Source organism: Quercus suber, unplaced genomic scaffold (genome assembly GCF_002906115.3).
Source record: "Quercus suber isolate HL8 unplaced genomic scaffold, Cork oak 2.0 scaffold_53, whole genome shotgun sequence".
NCBI classification, from domain to species: Eukaryota; Viridiplantae; Streptophyta; class Magnoliopsida; order Fagales; family Fagaceae; genus Quercus; species Quercus suber.
In genome coordinates this window covers 630,774-652,736 of record NW_027069518.1, presented here as the reverse complement: position 1 = coordinate 652,736, position 21,963 = coordinate 630,774, and the positions used below count along the sequence as shown (strand labels likewise).

The 21,963-nt window shown below is 33.8% G+C and overlaps 2 protein-coding genes across 2 annotated transcripts in view; both read right to left on the bottom strand.

Moving 5' to 3' along the window:
• Positions 1-7,696, bottom strand: part of LOC112036527 (protein transport protein SEC31 homolog B) — a 45,738-nt gene extending 38,042 nt beyond the window's left edge. Inside the window, 5 exon segments of the mRNA XM_065772099.1 lie at positions 37-100; positions 3,771-5,318; positions 5,421-5,578; positions 5,691-5,745; positions 7,048-7,696. Coding sequence (XP_065628171.1) covers positions 37-100; positions 3,771-5,318; positions 5,421-5,578; positions 5,691-5,745; positions 7,048-7,364 — 2,142 coding nt within the window. The 5' untranslated portion in view covers positions 7,365-7,696.
• A 3,291-nt stretch (positions 7,697-10,987) lies between these two features.
• Positions 10,988-20,911, bottom strand: LOC112036526 (glyoxylase I 4). Its single transcript, XM_024069360.2, is given in 2 exon segments — positions 10,988-11,242; positions 20,612-20,911. Coding segments are annotated over 2 exon segments (555 nt in total).
• Positions 20,912-21,963: the final 1,052 nt, after the last annotated feature.

The following is a 21,963-nucleotide window of genomic DNA, read 5'->3' as shown; positions in this document are numbered from 1 at the left end:
TAATAGAACCATGATAAGGAAGGCCAAATTCCATACCTCCCTAGAAACAGTATCCTAACGAATAGTTCGACTATCTTTGGCATAGGTAATGAAATAAGAACTGTAAATGGGACACCACGCCATCGCAATTACACTTGTTGTAAGAAATGCAAACAGGTGGAAAATATTCAACATCATGCACAACAAAACTAAAATTTTGAGAATTTTATATTGGAAATTGGAAGTATATGTACTGCATAGCTAGAACAACTAAGGTGGCAGTAATTAAATACTACTGCACCAGCCATTGGTGACAAGATAAACTTATAGAAATTCAAATCTTTTTATGCATTTAACAAATCACATCTAAATCTCTGTATGCATTTAACAAATCACAAAACAAAACAAAAGCTTCTATAATCTAGTAATATGGCACCCATTGTATGGCTTAGGAGTATATTAATCGATATGCCTCATTTTACTAACTCTATTGTTTCTGTTTGTTTTCCTTGTGATTGCCACACTGCCATAACACGTATTAAGAGCAAAGTTTATAATGGGAAAAGTCGACATATCCAATTAAGGCTAAGGCAGCTTATTGATAATGATGTTATGTCATTGGACTTTGTGAGGTCTGAAAGGAACTTGGCCAATCCTTTGACCAAACCACTAGCAATGAGGCTGGTGAGTAAGACATCTAGGGGGATTGGACTGATACCCAAGTTGCGACACTGTGGCTAATGCCCAACCTCTCTATGATGGGTGATTCCATGCAAAAGGTTAAATGGGTAGAGGTCATTAGTGGTCCATGGGCATTGTTATTTGTTACGTGTTTTCCGCTATCTTGATAAGGAGATTAGTGATGAGTCCATCCCTATGGTGTGAGACAGTGCTAAGTTGCAAAATTTGGTGAGGTTTAGCTTTAGGCTCTTAATGGATCTATATCCCTACCTGTTGGGATGGGGTGTATCTACACGCACACTTGATAGATGCCACCAATTAAGTTGCAGATTGTTGGAGGTTGAGCTTTAGGCTATTAATGGGTCCATACTCCCTACTTGTTGGGATGGGGTATTCTGCACGCACTCTTGATGGATGCCACCTATATGTGAGTAGAAGTTGTGCCGCTTCCTATGAGACTTTTTGAGTAGATCTCTAGAGCTCTCATGAAACCCAGTGGCGCACGACCTGGATAAGGCGCCAACCCGCTTAAGAACAACCTTGATAAAGAAAGTTATGTGGGTGGTAAGTTTGGTTTACTAATAGCTTGGTTAAAAGAGTTTTAACTCCACCATTGTCTTTTAGTTCCTACTTATTTATCCTATGTATGGTTAAAACCTTCTGGTACCATACTGATGCATGCTTTCTTTAGTTGTGTGCCTTTCTTATTTTGTGTTTGTAACATGTGGGGGATTGTTGGTGTGGATGTGTGTTCCAAACACTTTTATTCTTATTTATTTTCTAGCCGTTGGAAATTTATGAGTAAAATAGTCGTTGGGCAATTATGAGAAAAATAGCCGTTGGGCAATTATGAGAAAAATAGTCGTTAGACAATAATTGATAATATAGTCGTTGGACTTTTAAGGGTTATTAGTAACCAATAACTATAGACTATTATCTTCATAAGTAGCCTATATAATACTCATCATAACATATTTTTCTAAAGGGGTCTTTTTACTACTCTATGTTTTAGATATACACAATTCTACTATCTTTCTCTATCACATATTTTTCTACAAGAATATTTGTTCTAAGAAAATGTAATAGAGGGTTGTTCTTAAACCTTTTGTGAATGGAAGTGAATACATCACAAAAGTCGATGCTATAGTCTAATTCTGGGGGGTTGTTTGGCCAAGAGAACTAATCGCACCAAGTTTTACTTTGGGTGGCACAAATCAACCTTTAAGGACAACGTTTTCTCAGCGTGATTCTATAGTATTGTGAGATTGTTCTAAATTCCTTTTATTTTATTTTATGTTCTTGCTAATTATTTGGGATATTATTTTTGTATCAAAACTTGTTTATTCACTAAAATATTTCCGACAGTAATCCTTCAAGACTTATACTTGAAGAAATTTATAAACCCAGTTGCCCACAACAAAGAAATTACATACAGACACCTAGCTTACCTTCTGAATTTCCACTTTGCTGCTACAGGGACCTTAATTGGACATAACGCCTCCTACTTCTAGCCAGTTAGAGCAACGAATGCATTGAAATGAATTTTGGTGCTACCATCTACATGTTTAAGAATTAAACAACTCTCCCTGAAAACCATCTCTGGCAATTGAGAAGTCTGAAGCTTTTCTTCCTACCTACAAGCACATAACATAACCATCATGACTTAGGCGGTAACATATACTCATAAACCCCTAACATATATCATCAAACTTCTTCTGGCAACATGAAGGTCTCCAATTTTCCATAACTACCACCAAATAAGCCTTATTCCCAATTTGTTTTGGAGAGGCTGATTCCTTAACTCAAACACTCGACCTCTACCAAATAAAATCCAATGTACATTTGTTTTTTTGTGTCAAATTTTGAATCCCAGTTAAGGCGGCATATGATCCTAGGTTCCTAGTATAATGACAATGTCAAGAGGCTTTACCAATTTTCAATTTCCACATAACTACTCAAAAACTTCTCCTAACATTTTCATCACACTCAAGAAAACCTGACTGATCATTGCTTTTCGACTATATATAGCTAGCGATATAGTGAGAGAGAAAGCAAAATTCAATTTGCACAAGCTAAAATTAACACAGCAACAACAAAATCATTATATGAAATGGTTCAATTTATGCTCTGAGTTTAGTAATTTTTAAGAGAGAGAGAGAGAGAGAGAGAGACTGACAGCTGGAGGTTGGAGGAGTTGAGAATGGAGAGCTTGCGAGTTTCGATCTCCCAGCCATGGATGCGGAGACCGCGGCAGCCATTAGGCAAGGTTTCAGCACCAGCGGCTTTGAGATCCTTCCTTTCCACTTCTACTATCCATAGAAAAAATAGCTTAAAAAAAAAGGAATCATCTTGACTGGAATATTTCTGTAATCACAATAACAATAATTAATAGATGCTTGATAAAGTATATTAGGTGTTATAAAACAGGTTAGTGGAAGATTTCTTTTTCCTTTTTTCTTTTTTTAGTGCTCAAATCAACCAACAATATCAGTCAACAAAGTGAGAAAAATTAGTTAGTACATTGTTTTGGTAACATATATTAACATCTTCCTTTCTAAACATGAAGCTACATTTCTAAATAAAACCAAGATGCTTGAAAATTATATTTTACTATAAAGCATGATCCCCATAGTGATTTGACTTAGATAAAAATTGTGATAAATGGCAAATCTGTAGACATAACAAAAAATTGGAAGCTTATAAATATAAAAAGGAATTAAAGCAACAAAATACCTGTAGAATGAGCTGATTCCTATGGCATGCTTACCCGGTTCAATTCTCCTAGTAATATTACCTTGCACCAATTTTGACTCTATTTACACAATGGGTAACAAAGCACATCAAGTGCATCACCACATCAACCCGGTTGAAAAAAAAAAAAAAAGAAAGGAGAAAGTACCAGTGAGTGAGTTGTTGAACAGTTACAGCACCCAAAAGCTTTAATTAAGTCCCAATTCTTATGATCAGGTTTCTATCGTTCTTCTTCATCTGAAATTTAATAACCAAGAAATATAGACGTTGAGAGAGAACAATGGAGAAGAAGAATTGGGCTTTTGGATTTTTTGTTTTTTAATTGAAGGTTGGGAGTAAAATGGTAGACTTTTATATACCTGACTTCCAAATTGGGAATGTGAGAAATTTTATGCCAATCTTCCCCGATTTGCTTCTTGCATCTTTTCAGTAAGATGGGACAACCTTCAATTTTTAGTGTTTGCAAAGAGGTAAGGGCACCGATTCCTTCTGGCAATGATTCCAATTTAGGGCAATCCCAAATTGAAAGATATTGAAGAGATATAAGTTTGCAAATCCACTCCGGTATGGCTATCAAATTACGACAATACCAAATTCTGAGATTTTGTAGAGAGATGACATATTGAAGTCCCATTGGGAGAGAGACCAACTTCGGAAGTTTATAGAATTTCAAAGAGAGAAGGGTCCTAAGTCCTTGCCATTCCATCTCATCCCAATCATTGGATATATCAACCACCCCAGAGTCCTCAACATTCAGCTCTTGAAGTGCCGTAAGATATCGCATGCCTTGAGGAAGAGGACATTTTTCTAGAGATAGAGTACGGAGAGAAATGAGATTTGGTAGGCACTCCTCTGGCAAAGCTTCTTCCATTTCCTCTATTCTCAAGAAACATAATTTGGAGAGAGGGGCAACAATTGTAGAAGAAGAAGAAGAAGAAGAAGAAGAAGCGATTGATGGTAGATTCCCTGAAGTCTTGTTGTTTATCATCATCCTCTCCAATGACTGCTTCAAGCTACAATCAATTAGATTCAAACTTTCGAGATATGGAAACAAAGGAAAGGAAGTCAGTCGAGGGCAATCATGAATTTGTAAATCAGAAAGACGAGGAAATGAAGGAAGAGAATCCCTCCTTCCCCGCCACCATCCCATTAAATTAGGGCAATCCCAAATATCGAGTTTCTCTAAAGATGGGTAGAATAAAGAATCACTGTTTTCTTTCTGTGAATCTGATATGTGCTTTAAAGAATCCAATCTGTACAAATGGATAATTTTGAGAGAAGGAAATTGGCCCAATGGTGGAAGAGATTGGCATTTTTTACAAGAATTTAGTTCAAATCGGACAAGATTTGTGAGTGTCTCAAGCCAAAGTGGAAATATCACTCCCCCGTACCAATTTAAACTCAATGCTTTGAGATTTATATGTGGTTGCAAGGCTTCTATTGACATGTCACAACCAATACCCGTCTCATCAATGTCTACTTCTACCCAGTTTAAGTCCAACCTATCAAGACGTTGTTTCTCTTTTAAATTTGCATCTTTATACTCTAATGCAGAATCTTTTACTTGTTTGAGATTTTCAATTGAGAGATTTCCTCTTAGCTCATTTAGCTTGTTAAGTTCCTTCAATCCTCCATAACTCCTAGGCACTGAATCGATCCAACCCTCACTCATCACAAATTTTGACAATATCTGTAGATTAGTCAATTGGCCCAGTCCATTTGGCATATGAGTCAAACTTGAACACTGTTTAATTTCAAGAAACCTGAGGTTGACTAATTTGTTAATATCTCTGGGCAATTCTTTAAGGTTTTTACACTCAGAGAGTTTAAGTGTTTGCAAATTGTACAAATTGACAATAGAATTAGGAAGCACCTCAATGTCTTTATTCTCAGAAAGATCAAGATACCTTAGATATTTCAACTTTTTTATAGAACTTGGAATCGTTTTAATCCTGGGGGGGGGGGGGGGGGAATTGAGTAGGAGCTAGCACATTAAAGAAACCTAAGGCTTCAGATACATGAGTGACAAGTAAGGACTACCTACCCTGAGGGGTGGAAAATGAGAAGGTTCTGCAGGGTTGGCCAAATCCCAAATACAGATTTCACCATCATCAGCACCAGATGCAAGTAAGTTTGGTGAAATGGCGTTAAATTCAAGACCACGTACCTGAAATTGATTAAAAAATGCTTTATAAAGAATGATTTGTTATCATCAAACATCAAAGGGGCAAAGGAACAACTAAGAGGAGGTTAACATATTGCAAAAGTAGTAAACTCACTGGCCCTTTATGCCTCGAAAGATGCCCAACGAGAGCATTTTCACTTGCTTCAGACCTAAGAACAAAAACAAGACCATAATGAAAAGAGAAGGCAAAAAAATCCAAAACAGCAAAATTACTAGATTCATACAATTAGTCACAGAGAAAAAAGCAGGGGGGGAGGGGGCCCATCTAGGCTTAAACCCAATATTTCACTCTCTTTCTCACAGCTTCCAAAGCTACCAAATATAGCAATAAAAATTCACAAGAAACACTCATCTCACTACATCAGAATCCATTTCAATACTATAAATGACAAATTCCAAAATCTCATTCTCTCAACCAATTTCCCAGGTAGCAAACCAACCAATTATCCAATCCCAAAACAAAAAGTGAATTCCCAACAACAATTTATAAACACATCATAATCCCCAGAAACCAACTGCCATATTCAAAATAAAATAAACAAGCAACCTCCACGAGCTGGCCAGACTTATAAATTGCCTACTATGTGTCTGGTGTTCTGGTAATCAAATCTTACAAATTGTGATCACAAAGAAACAAATCCAAACAAAAACAATGCCTGCGATATACAAAATTCACCTCAATTGCAAAACCTAAACAACAAGAAGAAAATTAAAAACCCAAATTCCAATTCACTCAAAAACTAGATCCCCTCCAACAATCCAATCGAACCCAACACTAAATTCCCTCTCATTTCACCAAACACAATTAACTAAATCTCACAGATTTCTTCCAAACAATGCCAGCCAACTCCATCCAACTCAATTCAATTCAACCACTCGCCAAATCAAATCAAACTTATAAAAGAAAATATGTAGGAAATACAAATGCAGCTTCAATTCCAAAACCTAATCAAATGAAAACATAAATCTAAAAACCCACATTCCAATTCACTGAAAATCCAAATCTTTCCTCAATTCCCTCTCATTTCACTAAACGCAATTAACTAAATCTCTCAGATTTCTTCCAAACAATGCCACCCAATTCCATCCAGCTCAATTCAATTCAACCATTCGTCAAATCAAATCAAACTTATAAATACTTATAAAAAACCCACATTCCAATTCACTGAAAATCCAAATCCCCTCGATTCCCTCTCATTTAACCCAATGCAATTTACTAAAAAATTTCACAAATTTCCAAACAATGCCTACAAATTACAACAATTCAGCTTCAAATCAAAACCTAAACAAAGAAAATAAATCAAACCAAATCCCCTCCACAAATCCAAAACCCAAAAAATTCCTCTCATTTCACCTTATGCAATCAACCAAAATTTCACAAATTCCCAAACAATGCAACCAACTCAGCTCAATTCAATCCACACAATTCACCAAACCAGACCAAAAATTACCGGATCAGAGCGAGAGGGTTCCAGATATCAATAGTCCCATCGACTAAACCACCGGCAACGAGACCGAGCGAGAACTTGTCCGCACTGGCGATAGGCTTCCCCCACGTAATCCTGTTGAACCGCTCGGAGCTCGGCGTCTCTCCGACGAGCGGCATCTCGTGATCGTCGGACTGGAAATCGAGCTTGAATAGCTCAAGGCTCGCCGACGAGCTGAACGACAGATCCACCGCCCCCGCCATCGTCCCCGCCGCCATGTACGGCGCGTCCGGCGCCAACGCCACCGACGCCGATCTACTCACCCCCTTTATGCTCGCCATTCCCACCTCCAAACCCTAAATTCACCACAAAATATATATATATATATAACAACAAAATCGTATCTATCTATATCACTCTCTCTCTATATATATGTGTGTGTGTGTGTGTGTGTATATGATCCAATTGTATAGGAAGAAGAATTTGGGATCTGATTGGAGAGAAGGAAAATTGGAGAGAAAATGTTTTGAGATTTAGGGTTTTTTTTTTTTGGTTTTTGGTTTTTTAGGATCTGATCTGAGAGAGAAATATGTGTGTAATAAGAGAGTGATGCATTTCTCACTTCCTCTTTCGTTTTCTCTCTCTGTGTGATTTTATTTTTTTGCGGGGTTTGGGTAATGTTCCTGTGTGTGACAATTTGCAACTGAAAACGTTTTTTTTTTTTGGATTCGCTACATTGGGTTGTACTTTAGGGTAAAATTGGAATATTTGTACGGTTCTTGAAGGAGACTGTAGGGAAATAGGCTAGGTGGGTTGTAGAGGATTGGGACTTTAGGAGAGGAATTTGTGAATCGTCAGAAGAGCGAATTAGAGGTTGACATGTGTGTTGAGTACGTTTTTTTTAATTCTGTGTTTTTGGGGTAAGTATATTACTTTTAACGTTGAATGACTAAACTACCCCTCATTTAGGGGCTACTTTATTGCTTGAGTTGCTTTGAAAGGCTTGGGGCCTTATAGGTAGTTGCATTGTTATGATAAAATTCAGAGTTATCTTGTAAAATAGCTTCATTAGACCCAAGTTTCCGCACGTTTAAGCTCGAATATTAAATGAGCTAAATTCAAATATAATATTTACAAGTTCTTGATTATGAGTTTGATTTTGAGTATACATTATTATATATTTATGTTTATACATATATAATATACAAATATTAAATTGAAATCGGATACTAAGTTTATTAATAAGTTTATAAGCTATCCAAATTATTGGTGGCAAATTTTGAGAATATAAATAATACATTTTGTAGTATTGTCAATATAATATTGGTGAATCTAATTTATATAAGTTATTAACAAAATTAATTCTATCTAGACATAATATCATTTTAACTTATATATTTTATTAATTATTATTATAAATTGGTGAAGGGAATAAATTTAAATTGTAATAACATCACTCATTATATATAGAAAAATAGTAATTTAATCAAGTGACTCATGTTGAAATAACCAAAAGTTAAACAAAGGAGGAGGGGGAGGAGAGAGAAACAAAGGGGGAAGGAAAAATGTTAGGCCCTACTTGGGAGGAGGGAATAAAATGGAATAGAAATGAATAAAAATAATAATTTTAAAATATTCTTCCATTCTCTTATTTGAGAGTTTTAATGGAGGGAATGGAAAGTCTATTCTCTTATTTGGGAGTTTAAATGGGAGAGAATGGAATTGGTAGAAGGGAACACTCATTCCTTTCTATTCCCTTAAAACCTCAAATTTTCATTTCCCCTGAAATTGAGAGGAACAGGAGGGAATGGTATTAGATTTAATGATTTTTTTTTACTAAAACTCCCAAAATACCTCTATATATTCAACCATTTATTTTAAAATAGGGGTTAATAATAATATTGTTATAAAATGATTTCATTTCATTTCATTCCCTCAATGTTGCTCCCAAACAAGATTACTTACATTCCATTCATTTTCATTCCTTTATTTTAAAATATCCAATCAAGGTTACTTAATTACATTCCATTCCATTCCTTTCACTTACTTAAATACATTCTATTTCATTCCATTCATTTTCATTCCTTTATAATTATCTCATTCCATTTCATTCTATTCCCTTATAAACTCCCAAGCGGAGCCTTAGATTGGGGTAGGGTTGTCCACGGGTCAGTCCGGGTTGAGTTTGTGCCCAACCCGAAACCGACTTGACTAGATCGGGTCTCCTAAACCTGAACCCGCCGCCAACCTGCCGACAGCAATGGTTCGGGTGGTTGGATGCCAACAATTCGTCAGTCGGGTATCGATCGGTTTTAGATTTTGCAGAAATCGTCGCCGGTTTTATTTACGCTCAAAATCGTCGCCGAATTTCGCCAAAATCTCTAGTTTTTGTTGGATCTTGCCAGATGTCTTCGAGATTAGGCCGAATCTCGAAGAGATCTCAGTAGATCTCAACGAGATCAGGCTAGATCTCGAGGAGATCCGGTGAGATCTCAGTGTAAAATTGGTGGAGAACCATTTTCCAATGTGTTTTCCAATCGGGTCGGTTGAAATTGGTTTTTCATGCTCAAACCCGTCAACCGACCTGCCGGTCTCGGGTTTTATGGGTGAAGACCCACTGCCGACTGTCGTCGACATTGGGTCGGCCAATTTTCGAGCTGGGTCAGCCGGGTTAGGCGAGTTCCGAGTCTGCTTGGACACCCCTAGAGTGGGGGGTGGGGCAAAAGGGACAAGATAGAAAAGTTTAAATAAGATAAGGGGAATGGATGAACTGTTTGGTTTTTAAAACCCATTATCATTTTTTAAGTGTCAGTTTAGCATCAACTCATAAGCTTAGTTTTTAATTTTTAGTTTTTATGTACAGATTTTTAAAACCTCAATTTTTCCATATTTTCTCACTTTTTCAAATTTTTTCAATATACAGTTTACACTAGCACACTTTCATTCAACAAAAAACTAGATAAATTGTTTCCAAATAAGCACTAAAACTATCAAAACCCATTATCAATTTTAAAACTATAGACTACCTTGTATAAGCCAGAGTCGAATTCAAATTGGGGAAAAAGGTCTAGACATATTCAGCAAAGCTACAAAGCACATTAATGTTCAAATTGGTGCTAGGATTTAAATCCATGCTATTTACATTATTACTCTTTAGCATCACGTAAAATCTCTAATTTTATATAAGTGTAATTTGAATCCATATCATTTATTCGGCGACAAGATAATTTCACAATCAAGACTAGAACCCACACATTTCTATCATTTATCCTTTAACTTAAATTAATTGTGGAGTCTATTTTTGTTTATGAAATTTTTTTCTTTTTTTGTTGGGTAAAAAATGTCTTGGATTTTTTTTTTCAAAACTCATGTTATCATATGTCTTCTCCTTGCCAATCATTTTGTGCTTGATCATCCCAAAACTTATTTACACTTTCTTCTATAAAAAAATTTGATAGTAGAATTGTGAGATCACATTTTTTTGGGGGCAGGACTTATAGGTAGTGTGTAGAACACATGAAGAAATAGAGTAATATATCTCTATTTGAATGAATCCCTCAATTGCATATTTCAATTAACACTACAAATATCAAAACCTTATTATTCAAATTATGAGAATGGCTATTATTTGGCAAATTTTTATTGTTCTTCCTGCAAATTGAAGGTGATGTCCTGGCATGAGACACTACTGCTTACTTTAATATAGTATTAGTATGTATACATTCTAATCCAATTAGGGGATGGTTGATCAAACTTTGTATCTTTTTGGGTTGGTGTCTTGGTGGAGTAGCGAAGGGTTGCTCATATATATTAATTTTTTACTAAGACAACTTGAAAAACATGTCATTGAACACAATAATTGGAAAATATGTGGCACACGATTACTTTCCAGCTCCCTTCAAAGTAAGAGAGCCAATATTTCAAAACCTACATGCCTCTATCTCCCTCTGACCAAATGCAAGCTTTATTTTGTATCATCACCATTTTCCATTTCAACAGGTGGATTGTGTCTATCAACTGGAAGCTTTATTTTGCCAAATGAACCTGTTGAAACAAGCTTGAGATTCTCACAATTACATATCTCGATCATGAACCCATTAGGGTCATTGAAGAAAAGTTGATCAATTTTTGTCCGATTTTCTACATCTTCCACTGTCATCTTCTTGTACTTTATGTTAAGGTCCTTCAATTTTTGCTCCATTTCTTCCATGTTTTCAGACTAACATAGTTAAATCACCACGATTAATACATGAACAAGATTCAAAGAAACGGAAGACCAATAGGCGAAAAAATGGAAACATTGGTACAATAGATAGCCATCAAGAGAGAACATAGGACGTATATGTTCACATTAAAAATGAACCATCTATGGCTTGTTTAAGTCAATACTCAAATTATATGTATAACTATTGCATACAACATTCTACTCACATAAGATAAGAGTGATTTCCACTAAATGAAGTCTAATTTAAAGAATCTTCTCCAAAAAAAAAAAAATTTCTAATTTAAAGAGGGGTGTTAGATATGCTCTGAGTGACAAAACCACAAATTCAAGCTAATACAGGGCATGAAAGTTGAGGTTGATTATTAAGTTTTAGTAATTGCCTATTAAGAAATTAGGGGACAATGGGAAAAAATGTACATAAAAGGTTGTCAACTTTTTTTCTTTCAAATAAAACTTTAAAAATCTTCAAAAAAAATTTATTTTCATAAATTGAAGAAGTTGTTTTCATAAATTAGAGCTAGCACAAATCAATTGGACAAAACTAGTGACTTAGTTTTTACAAATAAGTACCAATAACTAAGAACCGCTTAATGTTGGTTTCATATAACTCAGGCAATGCAAGCTTAAAAGAACGCCTCATGTTCCATGACCGCTTAAATCGGCTTAAAGAATACCGTTTGGTGATTATTTATCCATTTGAATAGTGGATCACATAATTTAAATTTGAAAATAACATTAGATTCCAAAATATATATATGATTTTGTATGTGTTGATGCCCATTTTTGCAAATCTGTACCCAAAGGCTTATGAGGAAGAAAGCCCAATGAAGAGAAAGGCCCAAAGGCCCACCAAGAAGACCAAAGAACAAGAAAGAAGTGCAAGTGAAAACAATCTACTGCAAAACGCAAATCTACAGCAAAATACAAGTATGCCGCAGAATACAAGTCTGCTGCAGAATACAACAGTTTTACTGTAGGATACAGTTCTTTGGCAGGATGGCTTCGCAGATGAAGATAAATTGGGCCCAATGCCCTTTTGATCCAGTCAACATTATTTGGCTCACAAAGATCCAAATCCTTTTGTATAAAAAAGATAGGCATGAAAACCAAGGAAGTCGATACCGTACCGATACCGGCCGTACCGGCCAGTACGTACCGTACCGGTTGCATACCGGTATCGAAACTTTAAAGTTTCGTACCGGTTTAAATACCGGCCGCACCGGCCATGTACCGGCCATACCAGCCAATTTTGGGTAATACCGGCCGGTACCGGGCGTACCGACCAGTACAGAAAAAATGTTTTTTTTTTATTTTTTTTATTTTTTATAGTTTTGTAATTTTTGAATTTTTGTTAGGATAGAATGATAACTTATTTGCATTAACTTATTAGTATTATTTGTTTGCTTAATATGCAATGATTACTTTTAAACTTTCTATTTTTTATATTGTATGTTTTTTTTTTCCTTTTAATTGATACTAAAGTCTAAAATTATGAATAATTAGTTTTGAATTGAGGAAATGTTTTATGGTAAACTTTTATATTTATTATAATATATACACACACATACATACATATATATATATATATATTTATTTATTTATTTATTTATTTAAAAATATAAAAAATAGCGGTAAATCTGAAACGGTACACCGGTATTGACCGATATCCGAAATATACCGTACCACTGAGCAAACTGGTACAGCATCCGGTACGGTATTGACTCTCTTGATGAAAACTGATATGAAGAAGAACGATGAAAAGAAACAAGGAGCAACAGGAAGTGTTAGCAGCAGGAATTGCGTGAAGGAAGAGTCCTAAAGGAAATAACAAATACAGCAAGAAACGCGTGAAGAAATAAGACAAAAACACGCAGCAAATGAAACAGAACTAATCTGCTACGGCAGGAATGGCGTGGGAGACAAAAACAAAAGACAGTGGAGCAAGCACAGAAAGGTCGGGGTACCACCAACCTATACCCAGCCAATACAAGGGAGGTGGGCCCACGATCAAGGGGATTCAGAGGGCGTGATTTGGTGGTAGGGGAAAAGGAGGCCTACATTTGGTTTCCTGCCATGACTTCTTTTGGGAACATATCCTGCTGAGATGATATCTTACCCAAATGAAGTAATAAATGGTTGAGACCACTGATACATGCCATAGAGCTAGGTAGTAAGACAGAGGTATACGGCAGGAACAAACAAAAGAGAATTTTGTCGTGCAGCAAATATGTTCTGAGCAAATGGTAGTGGTTGGGGCAACCAATGGGTGAGTGGGTAATCTTGAAAGGATGCCCCACAACAAACCAAAAACAGTCGGTGAAGCCCTAGGGATAAAAGGGAGAAATCACATTGAATCAATTTGCTGTAAAAGGAAGGTAACCATGGCAGAAAAGAAGCACCGAGGGAGAGGAAAAAACAGGGGAAAGAGTGAAAAACAGGGGAAGAAGAAAACACCAGAAGGGAGAGAAAGAAAGAAAAAAAGAAGAAGAGAGAAAACTCGGCAGGAATAGGGGCATGCATCAATAGACCATCTTTTCCCTCCCTTTTAGCAAACCCACTCTTTGAAATCTCCAAAAGTAATAGCTAGTAGTCATTTAGGCCTATTCTCCAAAATGAACAACTTTTATGGCAGGAGCCCATAATAAGGTTGTTGAAGTTGGAGTTTGGATTCCTTCTTGATTTACTTATTCTATGGGTAGATTTAATACTCAATTTTAATTGGAAATATATTGGATTTCTCTCATTATAACTTATATCTGTCGTATTTAGTCATCCTGCCGTAGCACGTTTTTATCAAGTCTGCCACATCAGTTGTCCTGCTGTGGTGTCTTTACTTGCTGTACTTGTTATTCTGCTGTAGCACATTTTCATTATGTTTATCATGTTAACTATTTTACAAGCCAAACCTTTCCTACTGAAACTTTCTTTTTTTATTTGTTATTACGTGATTTACTTTTGACACAAACTAACAATTATCCTGCCGTAAGTATATCTATACATATACCACTGTTTCTCATGTTCTGAAAAAATATATTTATAGATATATATGTGAATGCGTATAAGTATATATACTTATATACGTATGTATATATATATTTGAGAATATGCTAACCCGCTTAAACTAGCACTTGTTTGATGGGTATTTTCTTTGGGTTTTAGATTTATTTATGCGTAGAAATTAGAAAAGTATTTCTACAGTAAAAATTGTAGTCATTCACATTGTCGAAGACTTTACTGCATGGCAGACAGCTTTAAAGCACGACAGACAGCTTCATTGCACGGCAGAAGGCTTTACGGTAGAGAGCTTTAATGCACGGCAGGAAGTTTTATTGTACAGCAGAAGGCTTTACGGCAGGAGGCTCTACAGCAGGAAGCTTTAATGCACAACAAAAAGCTTTATTGCACAGCAGGAAGCTTCACTGCATAGCAAAAACTTTTATTGCATAGCAGACGATTTTACTACACGACAGAAAGTTTTGCTGCACAACAGAAAAGTTAGACTTGTGGCAGAAATCGGAGAATAGTTCCTTCTGCGGCAGAAACGTCAATCCTGCAGCAGAAACTAGTAGCGGCAAAAACAGAAAAGTCAATCTTGTGGCAGAAACTAGAGAAAAGTTCCTACGGCAGAAACAAAGGATAAGCCCACTTTGCTGCATCTTCTCTTAGACTTGGACTCAATGTTTGCGCACAAGCCGGACCAAATTGAGTTGCAGTTGGACCGGTCTCAACTCTCTTACTTAGAACACTTGGGCCTACTACCGCGGAAGGCAACCCAACCCAACGCACACAACAAAAAAGGCCCCTATAGTATGTTGTTTTTTTGTATTCCTTTTTATTTTTGTTTTTTAATAGAACAACACAATATATGATGCATTTTGTTATTAGTTTTCTCCAATATCTTTAAAAAAGTTCATTGTAAAAAATTGTAATAATTAGTGTTCTATTTTCTAAACAAAATATAAAGACAAAAAGAGTGGTGCAATGATTTGACTATACTTTATAAATATATGAAAATTGCATGATATATTGATTGATATAAATAAACATATCTTTCATGCCCACTAAAAAATGCAAATATCATTTTGATAAAATAAAAATATAAGTATCATTCATTTATTTTTATTTTTTACATTTTTTATCGCACATTATTATTATTAATTTATTATTTTGTTGGATTTTCTTTCAACTATTGCAAAAGTAACTAATTTGAGCAATAATACCATATTTCAAATCAATTGTTTTCATATAAATCTTATAAAAATAAGTAGAAACTTTTAACTTACAAATAATTCATATAAACACACATATATAGAAAATTTAAATGGTTAAGACTAATTTTAGTAAATTACAAATAAAAATAATTTATTATATAAAATTTATAAAAAAAAATCATATAAATTCTTTTAATATAAATAATTAATGCATAGTTATAAATAATTAATATGACTAATTTAATGAATAACTCTTTGATATAAGTGCAAAATTTGTTGAGATAAAAGTGTAAATAAATAAATAAAAAATCAAAAAATGCACCACACTCCTCACCACGAGGTCTAACTTTCTACCTACCTAATAACAAAATCATCTCTCTCTCTCTCTCTCTCTCTCTCTCTCTCTATATATATATATATATATATATGTGATCTAATATTGTAGGAAGAAGAATTTGGGGTATGATTGGAGAGAAGGAAAGTTGGGGAAAAAATGTTTTGAGATTTAGGGTTTTTTTTTTTTTTTGGTTTTGGGTTTGTGAAATTTTTTTAAGATTTGATCTGAGAGAGAAATGTGTGTGTAATAAGAGAGTGATACATTTCTCACTTTCTCATTCGTTTTTTTATTATTTATTTATTATTATTATTTATTTTATTTTATCTCTCTCTCTCTCTCTCTCTCTCTCTCTCTCTCTCTCTCTCTCTCTCTCTCTCTATGTTTTTTATTTTTTGCAGGGTTTGGATAATGTTCCTGTGTGTTACCATGTGTAACTGAATACGTTTTTATTTTGTTGGATTCACTGAGCTAGGTAGTACTTGGTGGTAAAATTGGAAGTTTTGTACGGTTTTTGAAGGAGAGTGTAGGGGAAGAAGATGAGTGGGTTGTAGAGGATTGGGACTCTGTGAGGAGGAATTTGTGAATCATCAAAAGAGCGAATGAAAGATTGACATGTGTGTTGTGTATGTTTTTTTTTTTTTTTTTTGTGTTTTTTTGGGTAAGTATTGTTTATGTTGAATGACTAAAATGCCCCTAATTTAAGGGCCACTTTATTGCTTGAGTTGCTTTGAAAGGCTTGGGGCTTATAGACAATTGAATGACTATCACGATAAGGGTATTCTGTTATAAAGCTCGATTATTAAGTGAGCCAAATTTAAACATAATATGTACAAGTTCTTGATTGTGAGCTCGATTTAAGCACATGTAATATTATAATTTATATGTATGTGTGTGTGTATATATATAATATACAAATATTGAATTAAGATTGAATACTCTAAGTTTATTAATAAGTTTGTAAGATATCCAGATTATTAGTTGTAAATTTTGAGAATATAAATAATGCGTTTGTAGTATTGTCAATAGAATATTGATGAATCTAATTTATATAAGTTCTTAACAAAATTAATACTATCTAGAAATAATATTATTTTAACTATATATATTTTATTAATTATTAATATAAATTGGTGAAGAGAATAAATTTAAATTGTAATAACATCGCTCATTATATATAGAAAAATAGTAAATAAAAATAGTAAGTTAATCAAGTAACTCGTGTTGAAATAATCAAAAGTTAAATCAAGTAGTCCAAGAATGAGGATTTTCTTTTAGAGTAAGGGAGGGGGGAGAGGAGAGAGAAACAAAGGGGGAAGGGGAAATTTTAGAGTGATGGAAAAGGGACAAGATAGAAAAGTCTAAATAGGATAGAGGGGATGGTTGAATGGTTTTGTTTTTAAAACCCATTATCGATTTTTAAGTGATTGTTTAGTATTAGCTTATAAGCTCAGATTTTAGTTTTTAACTTTTATGTATAGTTTTTTAAAACCTCACTTTTTTCCACATTTTCTCACTTTTTCAAAAATTTTCAAGTTACAGTTTTACTTTAGCACTCTTTCGGTAAAAAGAATTCTAACAAAAAGCTAAATAAGTTGTTCCCAAAATAGACACTAAAACTATCAAAACCCATTATTGATTTTAAAACTATAGACTACCTTATATAAGCCAAAGTCAAATTTGAATCAAGGACAAAAGTCTGAACATATTCACCAAAGCTACAAAGCACATTAATGTTCGAATGCAATATTGGTGCAAGAATTTAAATTTATGCTATTTACATTATTACTCTTTATCATCGCATCAAAACATCAATTTTATGTAGATGTAATTTAAATCCATGTCATTTATTCAACGACAAAATTATTTAATAGTCAAAATGACTAGAACCCACACATTCTATAATTTATCCTTCAAACTTAAATTAATTGTGGAGTCTATTTTTGTTTATAATTTTTTTCTTTTTTTATTGGGTAAAGAATGTCTTGAGATTTTTTTTTTTTTTTTTTTGTGCAAAACTAATATTATCATATGTCTTTCTTCTTGCCAATCATTTTGCGTGAGATCATCCCAAAACTTATTTACATTTTCTTCTATAAAAAAATCTTATAGTAGAATTGCGAGATCACATTTTTTGGGGGGCAGACTTATAGGTAGTGTGTAGAACACATTAAGAAATAGAGTTATATATCTCTATTTGAATGAATCCCTCAATTGCATATTTCAATTAACACTACAAATATCAAAACTTCATTATTCAAATTATGAGAATGGCTATTATTTGGCAAATTTTTATTGTTCTTCTTCCATGTTGAAGATGATGTCCCAGCATGAGACACTACGACTTACTTTAATATATTATTAGCAAGTATACATTTTAATCCAGTTAGGGGATGGTTGATCAAACCTTTTAGGGGATGGTTGATCAAATGGTTGATCAAATGGTTGCTCATATATCGTAACCTCTTACTAAAGACAATTTGAAAAACATGTCATCGAACACAATAATTGGAAAATATGTGGCACACAATTACGTTCTATCTCCCGTCAAAGGAGCCAATATTTCAAAACCTTCATGCCCCTATCTCTCTCATCAAATGCAAGCCTTATTTTGTATCATCACCATTTTCCAGTTCAACAGGTGGATTGTGTCTATCATCTGGAAGCTTTATTTTGCCCAATGAACCTCCTGGAACAAGCCTGAGATTTTCACAATTTTATATCTCAATCATGAACCCATCTAGGTCATTAAAGAAAGTTGATCAATCTTTGTCCGGTTTTCTACATCCTCCACTGTTCTCTTCTTGTACTTTATGTGAAGGTCCTTCAATTTTTGCTCCATTTCTTCCATGTTTTGACACTAACATAATTAAATCACCATGATTAATACATGAACAAGATTCAAAGAAATAGAAGACCAATAGGCGAAAAAATGGAAACATTGGTACAATAGATAGCCATTGAGAGAAAACATTGGACGTAGGTGTTCACATTAAAAATGAACCATCTATGTCTTGTTTAAGTCAAGACTCAAATTATAAGTCAAGACTCAAATTATATGTATAATTGTCATACAATATTCTACTCACATAAGATAAGAGTGATTTTCACTAAATGAAGTCTAATTTAAAGAGGGGTATTAGATATGCTGTGACACAAAACCACAAATTCAAGCTAACATAGGGCGTGGAAGTTGAGGTTGATTATTAGGTTTTAGTAATTGCCTATTAAGAAATTAGGGGACAATGGGCAAAAATGTACATAAAAGATTGTTAACTTTTTTTTATTTCAAATAAAATTTTAAAAATCTTCATAGGAAATTTATTTTCATAAATTGGAGAAGTTGTTTTCATAAATTAGAGCTAGCACAAATCAATTGGACGAAACTAGTGACTTAGTTTTTACAATAAATACCAATAACTAAGAACCACTTAATGTTGGTTTCATATAACTCAGGCAATGCAAGCTTAAAAGAACGCCTCATGTTCCATGACTGCTTAAATCGGCTTAAAGAATACCGCTTGGTGATTATTTATCCATCTAAATAGTGTCTCACATAATTTAAATTTGAAAATAACATTAGATTCCAAAATACATATATGATTTTGTATGTTGTTTTTTTGTCTTCCTTTTCATTTTTGTTTTTTAATAGACCAGCCCAATATATGATGCATTTTGTTATTAGTTTTCTCAAATATCTTTATAAATTTTCATTGTAAAAAATTGTAACATTAGTGTTCTATTTTCTAAGCAAAATATAAAGACAAAAACAGTGGTGTTGTGATTTGATTATACTTTATAAATATATGAAAATTGCAAGATATATTGATTGATATAAATAGACATATCTTTCATGTCTACTGAAAAATGCAAATATCATTTTGATAAAAATAAAAATACAAGTATCATTCTATTATTTTTTTTTTATATTTTTCATCGTGCGTTGTTGCTGTTGTTATTATTATTATTGTTATTATTGTTATTATTTTGTTGGTTTTGTTTCAACTATTGCAAAATTAACTAATTTGAGCAATAATACTATATTTCAAATCAATTGTTCTCATATAAATCTTATAAAAATAAGTTGAAACTTTTAACTTACAAATAATTCATACAAACACACACATATATATTTGAAAAAATTTAAATGGTTAAGACTAATTTTGGTAAATTACAAATAAAAATAATTTATTATATAAAATTTATAAAAATAATTAATATAAATTTTTTTAAGATAAATAATTAATATAAATTCTTTTAATATAAATAATTAATGCATAATTACAGATAATTAATATATCTACTTACTCCACCGACTAACTGACTAATTCAATGAATAACGTTTCGATATAAATACAAAATTTGTTGAGATAAAAGTGTAAATAGAAAAAATTTCAAAGAATGCATCATACTCCCTAACACAAGGTCTGACTCTCTACCTAGCTCTCTCTATATATATATATATGAGCAAGACTTAAGTACATTATAGGTGATGTTCCTTAAGTTCATTTTTTAAGATTCTGACATGTAGATTTTTTTTCTAGATAAAAGTGTATTTTTTAGTTAAGTAGTTGAATGACAGAATTTTAAGAGGGAGAATCTAAAAAATAGCACTAAGATATTATATGTAAGTTGTGTGTGTGTGTGTATAGAGAGAGAGAGAGAGAGAGAGAGAGAGAGAGAGAGAGAGAGAGAGATGCTTACCTGCCTAGATTGACCACATCCTCGATTGATACAAAAATAGTTACATACAAAAAAAAGTTACATGAAAATGGTAAAGTTAAAAAAGAAGGAAATTGAAATTAAATATGAATTAACCTGAAATAAGATATGGTTGTCATTGGGATCCAAGTGATCAGGGTCATTTGGTAACCTTTCCTCTTCCTTGGCCTAAAGCAAGTGCATTCCAACTCCGTAGTTGAACAACCAAGCACCATCAAAGTCAAAAGCATGTGGATGCTCAATCAAAACAAACCCTAGAACCTTGGTATAGAAATCTATGGACTCTTTCAAATTCCGACAGAGTCTAGATACATGATTCAAGGCCATTAAAGGAGGTGGGTTGTTGTTGTTCTCTTCCTCACCCTTTCCTTCTATTAAGGTACTTTTTTTACACATAATTTTATTTAAGTACCACCTATTTACTTTCAAATACACACACCCTATTCTATCTAAAGCCCAAGAATACTTGTACTTGGCAATATTTGAAAAGCCCATAAATCAAGTCCATGGCAAAACAATTTTATCAATGGAATTCAAATACATGATCAAAGCCCATGATTGAAACGCATGGCAATTTGTCTATCCAAACCCAATTCTCATTGGCAATATCAAAACCCAATTCTCTTTAGCACTATTTTGTCAAAAAAGAGCCCAAGATTATCAATACTTGGCAAAGAAAAATATCATGGTAAAATATTACCATGGCAATCGTTTTATAAAAGCTCATACGGAGTTATCTTGAAGAATATGTTCTCACATTATAACTCATGAAACACATGCTCATAACATCCATAATATATACCTTTAATGCTCATGGAAAATACTCGATCCCATAAGCTTATCATTTAAATTATGGTGTGACTATTAGAAGCCATGAACATTATTTATGATACCGAATCCGTCATAGTAAAGGTTAGTTTCAAAGGTACTTTGAAAAACTTGTCATATTGTTTCAAACATTACAATTAATTGCCCAAAAGACCCATTGCAAGTATCTATAAAAACCCAAAGAATATTTACTAATAAAAGTCCATGACGAAGGAAAGCCCATGGCAACATGCGTTGTTGATTTTGTAGGATGCACATAACCCGACCCAAGGGAACCAGCTCAGGTGAACAAGCCCAATCTAAGAGATCCCAGCAAGAAGCAGAGGACTGAAAGTAGGCAAAACAGCCATTGTTCATCCCTGACTGAAGTACAATAAGAGAACCAAGTCCTTAAGAATGAACTAGAGGCAGTCCTATAGGCTTTTGGTCACTCTCTACCTGATGTGAATAGTACCCGAGGCTTGTAACATTAGCTAAAGTCTAAAAGGTAATAAGACTCTATCATCTTTTTCAAGACTGCACCCCCAGCAGAAAGGGAGCTGAAACCAAATTATTCAAATTACAGCAAATTGATGCTATAAATGTTAAAAATGTTCAAGACATGATTCATGTGCCAAGCC